The sequence below is a fragment of the Phytophthora infestans genome, genomic scaffold (assembly GCF_000142945.1).
Source record: "Phytophthora infestans T30-4 supercont1.16 genomic scaffold, whole genome shotgun sequence".
Taxonomy (NCBI): domain Eukaryota; phylum Oomycota; class Peronosporomycetes; order Peronosporales; family Peronosporaceae; genus Phytophthora; species Phytophthora infestans.
The window spans coordinates 1,241,093-1,252,724 of record NW_003303743.1 but is presented as its reverse complement, the minus strand read 5'-3'; the positions used below and the strand labels follow the sequence as shown (position 1 = coordinate 1,252,724).

Below are 11,632 nucleotides of genomic sequence, written 5' to 3'. Positions count from 1 at the left end.
TCTAGAATGCTCGCTGCGTTCTAGAACGCCGATCATAGGATTTTGACGTTCTAGAAGAGCTATGAGATGTAGTTGCTACAGCTAGGGTTAAACACTAACGCTTAATTCACTCAGTCTCTTTTTTACAGCGTCAAGCATACGGCAAGTGCCATGGCACGCGGCAAGAGAAAGCGAGGCGTCGTTGTTGCTGCAACTACAACATGATCGCTACAACTTAGTGCTCGAACCACTTCACCTATGCTAATGATTTCGATCAAAAGCACTGACATGGAGTGTTTATTAGCTTTGTGCTAAGTGTTACTTCTTCCTATCTGTGTGGACACCACACTTTTTTTTGTGAGTGATAGCTGTCCACCATTCGTGTGCATTGTCCAATTGTTTAGGTGGCGGTTCTAACTTATTTGGTGGAGTTACACCTACCTTCGCGAAAACCAGCGTCTGCTTCAGCGCGCGTCCAAGATGAGCTGCTACCTGGTTCAGCAGCTGATCAAGGAAGGCTACATACGGCGTGCGCTCAGACAGACACGTCCACTACTTACACCCACGCACAAGTTTGCGCGCCTCCGGCACAAGGATAAGCAAGGACGAGCTGGCACTCTCCCTACGTCACTGCCTTGTGACGCTATCTCACTCGCCAATGCTAACGCGTACATGCTGCTTTTTGCCGCGAGCAGCCCCCTCCCCCCACCGCCTACCGCTGAAGTTCCAGAAGCCCCACTGAGCGCCCCTTCAGAATGTGGCGATGTAGTTGCCGTCTTAGATCCGTTTTTGTATCTGTAGTTGCACGGCGGAGCATGAACGCCTGTGCCTTGCTTAGTTTCTCACTGTCAGCTCTCGGGTCATAAAGCTAGCTAGCCAGCTTCTCACAAATTAGTAAACGCTCATATGAACGAGATGTAGCGCTGCGCAAAAAAAAACAAATGGTTATCTATTTCCGAGCGGAGGTAGTATTATATTTTCCAACCTCTGGACCACACCACATTTGATCAGCCAGAAGGCTGTCAGAGCTATGTCCCGGGCGCTTCAAACGCCAAGCACCGTTTCCTGGTCGTGTACGCGGACACGGCTTTTTGACAGCGTGCCGTACATTTCCATGGTCGGCACCACATCATTTTGAGTCATACACTTGTAAATGTGGACAACCAATTCATGCTGGTTGGCTTTCAGTGCAGTCCGCAGAGCAACGTGTCTGGATGCTCTTCATCATACATATAAAAGACACCTCAATCTTCGTGGGCCTCAGTCAGAGCAAAGATGCATTTGTGAGACGTCAGCTCAAAATAACGTCGGAGGCAGTCACTTTAGTCAGAAGATGATCAAACAGGTCTTGTTTCTGACCTGAGTCAGTGCTCGCAGTGCGAACGAGTAAACTTCTGTCGAGGTTAAACCACGGTCGACCATTTCGCGACATACATGTAGGCCAAGCACGACATCGTGGTGGCAAAAAATCAAACTGTTTTGCCCTGAGTGTAGCCATGTTTTTTTTCTTTTCTGAAGAGAACGATCGGTTGTTTTAAACAACACGACTCGCACCCTCTTCAATTGGAGTAGACAAGATGACCGCCTCCTTTGCATATGTCTTCAAGCACGAGTCGAATTCGTTGCACGTCGTCTGGAGTCTACGCCGGTTGATTTTGATAGTCACTCTAGTGTCTGAGGCTTCACAACGTTTTTAGGTTCCATGTGCTATAATAAAAGACCGTCTTCAAATCAAAGCTTTAACTTGAATATTGTCACCCTGAACAGAAGACGGACTTTAACTCTAAAGTTTAGCGTCGTTTTGAGAAGAGAAAACAACTTTTTTCACTGATACGAGGGACCAAATTGGCTGTGCGACGCACTCTGGTCGGTCAAATAATTGTAGCCATAGACCAAAACCTCAGTGTAGCCATGATATAAGCTCCATAAATCACCGACCCAAATAATCCATAAATGTATTCACTGTTTTTACGAATGCATGTACCGTACTTTTGCGAAAGACCTCACGTTTCCGCGCGACTGCACTTTTGCGGGCGACCACACATTTAAGGACGACTGCACAATTAAGGAAGATACTTTGTCAGGCACGGGCCACGCATAGAATTGGCAAGTTTTATTTCATATTTTCCCTTCGTGGAGTGCAAGCGACTGCAATGGACCTGCCCGAAACTAGTCGTCTGTACGGTGCGGCCATCGCTGCAGCCAAGTTTGCCGATCAACGACTCGAGTCTCGCACTCGGGTCGACTTTACCGGCAGCCTTCGTCGGTTCACCACTTTTTGCAAAGCTGAAGGATACCCAGACCCGATGAAACAGCGATTTGTTCAGGTCCCAGGCGTACTAGCAGCGTACATAAATCAGCTCGCGACGGCGAACAAGAGTCAGTGGCCTGATGAGAAGCTACGCGCCGCGATTAGCTGGCATTACGCGAAGCCGGAAATGATTTCAGGTGGATACCCGCACGATTGCTGGGTTATTGAAACTCAAACAGATGGCTCGATTGAGCCACGCGGAAACCCCGCCCGATCCGCAGCAAATCCTTGACTCTGCAAACCTGGTGTCGGAGCTACCAGACGCTAAAGGGTGTGGGATTGCGTTAATCAGTACTGGTATGATAGTCCGGCATACCACCAGCTCAGAGCTGGCGTTGACATGCTTCCACACGAACGCAAAGTTACATCGATCGCGTCTTTCTCGAAGTAAAGGGTTTAAACTATCGCTGAGTATGTCCAAGAAAACCACGCCGGTGACCAGGACCAATTCGAGGCGAACTTTGCACTTTGCATTCATGGCGACTTAACGGTAAACAAAATTCTTGCAGAGATTAGAAAACGTAAGCGAGCGTAAACATCGTCCTCAGAAGTGTGGTCTTGTCCTCAAGTGTGCAGTCTCTCATAAGTGTGCATTCGGGCCACAATAGTGCAGTCGTCCGCAAAAGTGGGATTGAGGATACACTACAATAAAGTATTGTTGGCCTCAAAAGTGCAATCGGCCTAAAACGTGAGGTTGAAAATTTGCGATGATAACTGCTTCAAGGTTGATCAACACGCATAGAACAATAAAAAAAACGTATGTTTTATGTAGCTACTGACTTGCTGAGCATATTGCCTATTCTGATGATTCTGCCGAAACACTGGTACTAGGTTGGTATTCTTCGTCAGCTAAATCGTTCGAGCTGTCACTCAGATAGCCATCACCGAAGTATATACGGTCGACCGAAAACGGTTGCATGCATGCAGGGCACTTGAAGTGTGCTGCACGATTTTTGCTGACGTTCACCATGCTGAATACACTTAAACACTGAATGCCACATTGGGCGGACACTGAGGACCCTCCTGTATAATGTCCCTGTTCTGTTCATTATGTCCGCGAATAGAAAACACGTCGGCCGAGCAGGGATATGACGCGCGATAATCACTTCATCATCTTCAACCTCCAGATTGATATGCGTGCGACAGGTGGAACATCTTTTATCATGCTCGAACAGCCGTCCAGCACAGTTACGGTGGCTCGACTGGCGAAAGTTGTTGCACACCCATAAATCTCGCTGGCTATCTGACTCGTTGTAGCTGGGACAATCCACAGCATCTCCCACAGCATCTTCCACGGCATTTCTCACAAAATTGACCACAGAATAGACCATCGTATCGTCCACAGTATCTTCCACAGAAACTTCCACAGAAACTTTCCCTGCTTCTTGACGTGACTGCTCTACTGTTTCGTTCTGCGACTGCTCCACGGTTCGTTAAGTTGCTGCACCGACAATTCGACAAATTCAGTCCCATCACCATTCACGAACGCAGCGAATTCTATGTCAAATTAGCTCTAGTCTACATCGGATACGCTGATATTGTCGTCGGGGCATCGCCACCAATGTGTTGTCATCTTTGCTAAGTATTTCGTTATCCAGTGATGCCTCAGCAGTTTGTAAAATGCCACCATCATGAGCACCCACTTGTGGCGCACCATCACTCTCGTGCAATAGCTGATCCGGAACATCGAATTTTCGTCTTTTCTGCTCACCCCAAAAACACCCTCTGCGAAGTCGACGGTACTCTGCGTCGCGATGACGCCGCTGCTCTGCCGTATGGCTTCTGCGATTGGTTCTTTCCACTTCCGTCATGCAGTGACTCGATCGCTTGTGGCGCTCCGTCTGGTAGCGATCGCCTTTAATCCACTGACAGCACACGTCACACATCCGAAATGGTGGGGCTGGCAATTCCCGACATGGATTTTGGAGGTGTCGACTAAGATTGTCGGCTTTGGAAAACTGGTGATGACTCGTATCGCAGACGTGCTCCAAGCTATCAGACATTAGATCACAAATGTCCATCCTAAAAAATAACCATAATAACAGTTTTAAGTACATTACATTAAGTTGCTACAAAACAATAGTCCTATCACTGGTCGCACGTGCGAGTCTTACAAAATTGAAATCAGCACCGATATTGTTCCAGCCCGTTTTGTTTTTGCATTTCACACAGATATTTTCTTCCCTGGAGACGCAATGCTACGGGGTAACCGTCGCTTTGGCATGGCTGTGCGAGTTCTTTGGCGCCGCCGCAACCAATTCCCCATCATATATGTTGAAGAAATAAAATTTTACATGATATCAAGCACCTGTCGTGGGGTGGACAACACTAAATAAGACCGACAGCCTCCAGAAATGTCAACTACCTCCAGCGCCGCCTAGGCGTTTTGGTTTTGTCTCAGTTGCCAACCTCGGAATCCGCTGTCATGTAATAACTTTCGTCTCCCAGCTAGGGCTTGGCCGCCCAGCGCTAATTACGTATAAGACTCGCAGGCAGACGGTCGACAGCTTATCACCCGCGCCGGTGTGTGCCTCTAAGACAGCACGACCTATTTATTAGTTCGCGTTTCGTTTTCTGCTCTGTTTTCGATTGTATGCGTCCAAACCTCTAGCGTTCGCGTCCACCTCTACGTCACAGAACATATGAAATTCACCAAAACTTATGAAGGATATTTTCCCGAGCGTAGTGGGAGCGGCAGTCAAGGCGCAGCAAGATCAGCTTGCGTTGGGGATACTTGACTACATGCACAAACGTGACATTCACGCAAAACCGACGTACATGTCGGCTACGAACGCGGCAATAAGATCGGGTCATGAGGAGCTTTTCAATCGAGTTTTGGACGACATCAAGAAGAGCGGGTGCCAAAGTGCGTATCCCTTGGGTTGTCACTGACGAATTTTAAATTTGCGATGGGTACCCGATAGTCGCTGGTTGTGCACAGTACGCTGGGCCTCCGAAAAATATCAACATCACTTACATAAGTAATAGTAAATTATTTATTTCGGCTGTAAAAAAACTTGAATGAAAAGAGTTATTACATCACTTATTTTAGGCACTCTAAGAATTATTTTAGTCGCCTTTCAACCCTTTCGAAAACTCTGTTTTGTCGAGAGCTCTGTCGATCTCCAACCTACCTCTCACTTCTCCTTTGATGCACATTCTGACAAGCAGACACACCGATTCTCTTTTCAACAATGGCTCACGTAACCCGCCAACCCACCCCAACCTACTCCAATGCCCGAGTAGTGGTCTTCTACTTCCGCCCCTGTCTGGACCAGCACAACGAGGTGATCCTTGAATATTTCCGCTGACATTGTGGCACGATGTGAAAGCAAACGCACCGTAATGGGTACACAAACATCATGCAGCATGTTATACGCTAGCACCCCGACTGCGCAAACTGGCTTGATCCTCAACTTCCTCCGTCCTTCTTCCCAAAATCTATTCTGCTGGATGGTCTGGATTATTCAGTGCAACCTACCACTTTCGTTTTATGAGAGCCGCAAGGCAAGACGATATGTTTCATTATTGTTATATTATAATTTTACTTACAATGCTTGTTATCTTACATTTTTTTAATGTTAATTAATGTTTGGATGTTTGTCAGTTACTCCGACCTGATCCCGTCTCAGAGAAGACATTACGCGCTGGCATGGATGGGGTGGTGGTGTCAGTCCAGCGCTCAATTGCATCGGAACTCCCCGAACGTTTTGGTATAACGCTAAACAGCTGGACGCATGCTTATGAGCACTATGTCGCCGTGTTTGCCTGCTACGAAGTAAACGGCATTCTGAAGACTTCCTCTACTGAGCATGGCTCCGCTTCTCAACGAGGCCGATGACGACATCTCGACAAAAGCCACCGCTACTATGCTGTCTCGTGACTTCGGCGTACAGCTGGGACAGTGTCGTTTCATTGTAGGTGACAACTGTTCCGTAAACCGCTGCCGGTGACTATAACGGAGGTGCCTCTAGTAAGCTGCGCGAGCCACCGGCTCACTCGCGCTATTCAAGAAAATCTGGCGTCGCATGAACAAGATTTGGCAGCTGTGCAAGCGCTGATGATCAAGCGCACCTTAACCCAATCGGCTAAGCTGCGGTATGTATAATTTTTGAAAATGATGTGGCCAGTATTCTCATTAATTGCTTACTAACCAAAACGTTTATCCAATATGACTATTTATTTAGCCGAAAAACCAGTTTGCGACCGGTAATTCACCAAGAGACGAGGTGGGCTCGACCTTTGCGATGGTCTAGAGTTACTTCGAGCTGTTGAGGTTTAATAAATTGATGACCTTGACATCATGGAGCTGCTTCCAGCTCCGGTGGTATACAAGCGCCTCCGCGGTCTCTATCAAGAATTGGGGGACATCGAATCAGTGGCGAAGGCACTGCAAGACCGTGAGGTTCACTAGACGGACGTACGAGAGTGGTTTGACGAGCTAATTAGTGTCAAGTCACACAGTACGCACCCTGCACCGGTAAGTTTTTTTTTTATTTACATAAACTAAATATTCGATACTTTTATTACTGCAGGCCCACGCGCGAATATTATACACAGCCCGTACTTTGAGTCTGGGTGTGTTCGCGTACTTTGAGGCAAGGCCAATGGTCTAACGCGGCTGAAAGGCGGCGCTGCAATCTTTTGCAGCATCTACGCACGCAGGATAGCGAGTCCATCCTTCCCTCCTAGCAGACATTGCGAAATTTCTCAGCTGTAACTGAATAGTTTTCCGCGATCCGTGATTGGCGGAAAACGCAAACTTCTTAGCTTTTCAACGACCTTGTGGTAAAATAGGGTCCTATTGGTCGATCCAGGAGGTTTTTCAGTTTCAAAAAGAAAAAATGCAAAAAAAAATGACCGAGAAATAGCTTTTGACTATTAAGAATTTCTGAAAGCATTTTCTCCGAAATTTAATCTTTCGGGTTCCATTTTCACAAACATGTATTAAAGCATTAAATGCTACCTCAAGTATTATACTACAGTACATGTATTATTAAATTTTGATAACGTCTATAGGGACTGTGTCCTTTTCAATATGACACAATTGAATACGGCACAGACTGACGATGGTGATAATTAGCGAGTCGGAGTGCGAGGGGTTCGAAGATGTTCTGGGCAGTGGCGGCATCTTTCGCAAGATGTTGACCGTAGACAAGGACGGCATCCAAGCAGGTAACGCGCTTGTCCAACCCCCATCGTCACCTGCATTGTATTCGTCGAGCATCCATACTTTTTCTTTTGGTGACATATTGACACGTGGATCCGTGTTGCTACAGAATTCGGCGAGGAAGTGGGCGTCAAGTACTCGACGTGGGTACTTAAATCCGGACAGAAGGTGGTAGTGGATGAGGCCCGCAAGTTCCGCATTGGAGATGGTGAGGTGATGCCGGCGCTGGAGCTGGTGGCCAAGATGATGCACGTAGGCGAAGTGTGTGAGGTGCGCTGTGACGCCCGCTTCGCTTATGGAGATGTGGGACTGGAGCCGCACGTGGCTCCAGGAGACGAGATCAAGCTCGTTGTGGAGCTCTGCCGCGTGGGCAAGAAGATCACGGCCGAAATGAGCTCCCAGGAGCTGATCGTGGAGGCCACACAGAAGAAGGAGAGCGGCAATCGCTACTTTAAAGAGAAGAACTATGAACAGGCCGCTAAACTATACAAGCGTGCGCTTAAACTATTGGAGACGTGGGAACACTCGGAGGAGGACGCAGCTCAATGCAAGGAGCTGCTCATTGCCCTGGGCAACAATGTGGGCAATGTGCAACATAAGCTGAAACAGTTTAAAGAGGCACGACAGTCGAGTCTCGAGGTGCTGCAACTGGATGGGAAGAACGTGAAGGCCATGTATCGTATTGGCCAGATCGCGCTGGACCAGAACGAGTTCGAGGAGGCCAATATGTTTCTGCGTAAGGCGCTGGAGATCGAACCAAAGAACGCCAAAGTGCGGCAGCTGTTGGTGCAACTTAAGAAGAAGAAACGCGACCAGAAAGCCCTCGAGAGGAAGCTGTACGCGAAGCTCGGGGGGAGTGACGCCGCTGAGGCCGCACAGACGGGTAATGTTGCTGCACTGCTGGCAAAGACTCGACAGAGCCCGGCGATTGTCGCCGCTGTGGCGACTACTATTATCGCTATCCTCATGTATTTGTACTTAGGAAAACCCAACTACGAGATCAGCACCAACAATGCGAGTAATGACGCTGATACCGACTAGGTAAAACTGTTTAAACAAGCGCAAAAAACGAAAACAATGGCAACAGTGATGCGCTTCTTCTGTACCGTTCTCTCTACCGGTACATACATTCTTCTAGTTCTCAAGCACGACGCGGTATCGGACCTTGCCGTCACGCAGCATCTGGATGCCCTCGTTGGCCTTGCTCATGGGCAACGTCTGAATAACCGGGCGAACATTCTTCTCGGCTGCTAGCGCCAGCATATCCTTCACGTCCTGGATACTGCCAATGTGGCTGCCCACAAACTTCGCGCCTTTCATGACCACCTGAGCCGGTTTGAAGTGGACCTCGTCGTTGGGTAGACCAACCATGATGCACGTGCCACGCGAGGCGAGGAAACTCAAGAAGAGCTGATACGGCATACCGTCGGCATCAGCCGTGACCAGAAGAATGTCCACCGAGTCTTCAGCTGCCTTGGCCTGCTCCGGGTCCGAGTAGTTGACGAACTCGTCGGCGCCCAAGTCGAGCACTTCCTTTTCCTTATTAGACGAGCGCGAGAAGGCCACCACAGCTTCTGCCCCCATGGCTTTAGCGAATTGAATAGCCAAGTGACCCAGACCTCCGATACCGACAATACCCACACGGTCACCGGCCTTCAAACCTGCCTCCTTGAACGGAGTGAACACGGTCGTACCAGCACACAATAGCGGAGCGGCAGCGTCTGATGGGATGCTCTCCGGGATCTTAAAGGCGTACGGGCTCAGTACACGCACGTATTCAGCGTAGCCGCCGTAAGTTAGGCTGCCGTCTTGGTATTTGGAGTTGTACGTGCTCACAATACCGCGGCAGTAGGCGTCGGCACCCTTGGCGCAGTCCTTGCACGGGTTCTTGGGGTCCTTGTTGAGGCAGGCCCAGACAGGCATTCCGAAATAATCATTGTATTGCTGCTTCAATACAATAGTTTACACTTAATTATTGATTTTTACAAATTGGATGACTTTTTCCAATTAGTTATTTTGTATTTACAGCAAAGTACTTTATTTTTTCGTAAAATCTAGTTTTTTCTGCTTTGTTTTGCGTAAATACGGAGCTCGGTCTCCAGACAGAATCGAATGGCTGTTAGCAACGGTCGCTCAAAACGCGAACCTGAGGCGCTCGTCTATCATTTTTGATCTCACCATGGCTCTCGCCAACACCTTCACGACCAAGCAAGTCTGCAGCTACTTTTTTACTGCCAGCTTGGCGACCTCCACTCGGCCACCATGACGCTTCAAGACGACAACGTAACGCTTCTCGATGTGCGCGATATCTTTGATGCGCTCATCGAGAAGCATTCCGTTGTGAAAAAGTATCTTGCTGCCGACGCAAATACGGGACTTCGAGCGAGCGTGCGTTGTAGCCCTGTCAGGCGCCGTGGACGAGCTGACGAACGACCAGGAGCTGATGTTGCAGCCATTCGAGACGGTACCCGCAATTACGACACCGGACACCAGGCACGGACGCCCACAGGGCTTTGCCGACAGAGTCTTGGCGACTAGAAAAAAGCGGCGCGGTGCAAAGAAGATATTTGATGGTGTGCTTTTCATCCCGCCGACGTCAAACACCGTGTAGCGTCTTTTTAGTGTGGCGAAACATACTCTTTCCCACCATCGCCAGCGTATGCTGCCTATTCACCTTGAAACCGTTTTGTTCCTGAAGATGAATCGGCGTTCCTTGGACGCAAACACTGTAGCAGCTATCGTGAACGCAAAGTAATGTGCAGTGCTGTACATCTAAGTAGGTAATTTTCCAATACACTACTATTGATGTCAATTATTTATTTCTTAAGCTGTAGTTTTTGTAGCAATAGCTTATTTTGGCATGGACCTTCAATATGATTGCAATTGTATTATCGGAATGCCTGGACCCAGACCTGTGCACCCACACCCACGCGGTCACCGACCTTGAGGTCTTTAACATCAGGGCCAGCCAGCGTCACCTCACCTACGATCTCGTGACCCACGACGCACGGGTAAAGCGTGGGCTTCCAGCCGCTGTCGATGACGTGCAGGTCGGAGCCGCAGATGCCACAGTGCGAGATTTTGATCTCTACGTCATCGGAGCCGAGAGGACGCGATTCATATTCCCAGAGTTGGACGGGCTCGCTCTTGCCGAAGCATGCCAGGGCCTTGATGGTGCGTGGGGCAACAGACATTACAACTTGGTCTTGGTGGTCGCAGACGTGATATTCACTTGTGACCTACGCAGGGTATCAGTGTTTTATTTTACTTACATGTTAATTTAATATTAAAATATTCAGTACCATGTTACTCAACAACTTTTTTGTCCTTGAAAAAAAGACCAAAAGTCGTTTAAAAGTACGACGGAGTTTGTCCTTTAATAATAATAAGCGAATACGTGGCACTGTACAGAAGGACGCTGTTGTGTTGATCCCCTGGCTGCTTTTCGCTGAAAATGGACCTAGTCTCGCAGTGGCACAGACTTAAATCTGAGACGTCCTACATGTAGGAAAGCGGCTCCATCCTCAGCAATCTGGGATCTCAGCAGCGGGGTACAGTAGGGATATTTTTGAACTGCTTCAGAATGACTTAAAGCTCTTTTCGAAACGTCCAAAAATTTGGTGCAAAATTCAGAAAGCTCTCAAACGCTTAAAGCAACTCGTAGCTCCGTCGCAAGTGGCTTAGCACTGGCGATTGGATGTGAATGATCAAACGTATATCGCACACAAGTGTCATTGTACTGTACTGGCCGAGTGCCGCCGCTACGCGGCGGGTAAGAATGAATGTCGTTCCTTCTACTTTGCCTCCGTTCCGCTCGCCACGGGCTCGCTTCCCTACTCGCACGGTAGGCTGGCAGATTGTGGCTCGGGCGGGCCCAAATGCCCGCAAAGTTGCAGAAGGTGCCGATTTGGGCCACCTCGCTGCGCTCGGCAGCTTTTAGGCCAATCGGGGCCACCTTCGCTGCGCTCGGCAGCCAGTAGAAATATTTAAATTATTTTATCCAATGATTTGTCTGGAAAAGCGTGACAGGCACGACAATTTAGTGTGACGGACAGACAGGTTGCTGCAGTAGATGTTTAAGACTAGCGCTCTAAGCGCCCGCTCCGCGGACGCTAGGGCATGGTTGGTTGGTGTAGAGAAGGCCGACCACCTCCGCTGCGCTGCGGTGGGCT

At 48.7% G+C, this 11,632-nt stretch overlaps 2 protein-coding genes across 2 annotated transcripts; one reads left to right on the top strand and one right to left on the bottom strand.

Annotated features, from left to right (window-relative positions):
• Positions 1–7,344: 7,344 nt before the first annotated feature.
• PITG_08851 (FKBP-type peptidyl-prolyl cis-trans isomerase, putative) lies at positions 7,345–8,501 on the top strand (the record flags this gene model as incomplete). The annotated part of the gene is made up of 2 exons (XM_002902863.1): positions 7,345–7,465; positions 7,570–8,501. The coding sequence occupies 2 exons, from the start codon at positions 7,360–7,362 to the stop codon at positions 8,499–8,501; spliced, it is 1,038 nt and encodes a 345-aa protein (XP_002902909.1).
• A 93-nt stretch (positions 8,502–8,594) lies between these two features.
• PITG_08850 (mannitol dehydrogenase, putative) lies at positions 8,595–10,654 on the bottom strand (the record flags this gene model as incomplete). Its single annotated transcript, XM_002902862.1, has 4 exons — positions 8,595–9,407; positions 9,693–10,038; positions 10,135–10,232; positions 10,403–10,654. 4 exons carry the CDS (start codon positions 10,652–10,654, stop codon positions 8,595–8,597), a joined length of 1,509 nt encoding a protein of 502 aa, XP_002902908.1.
• Between the last annotated feature and the right edge of the window lie 978 nt (positions 10,655–11,632).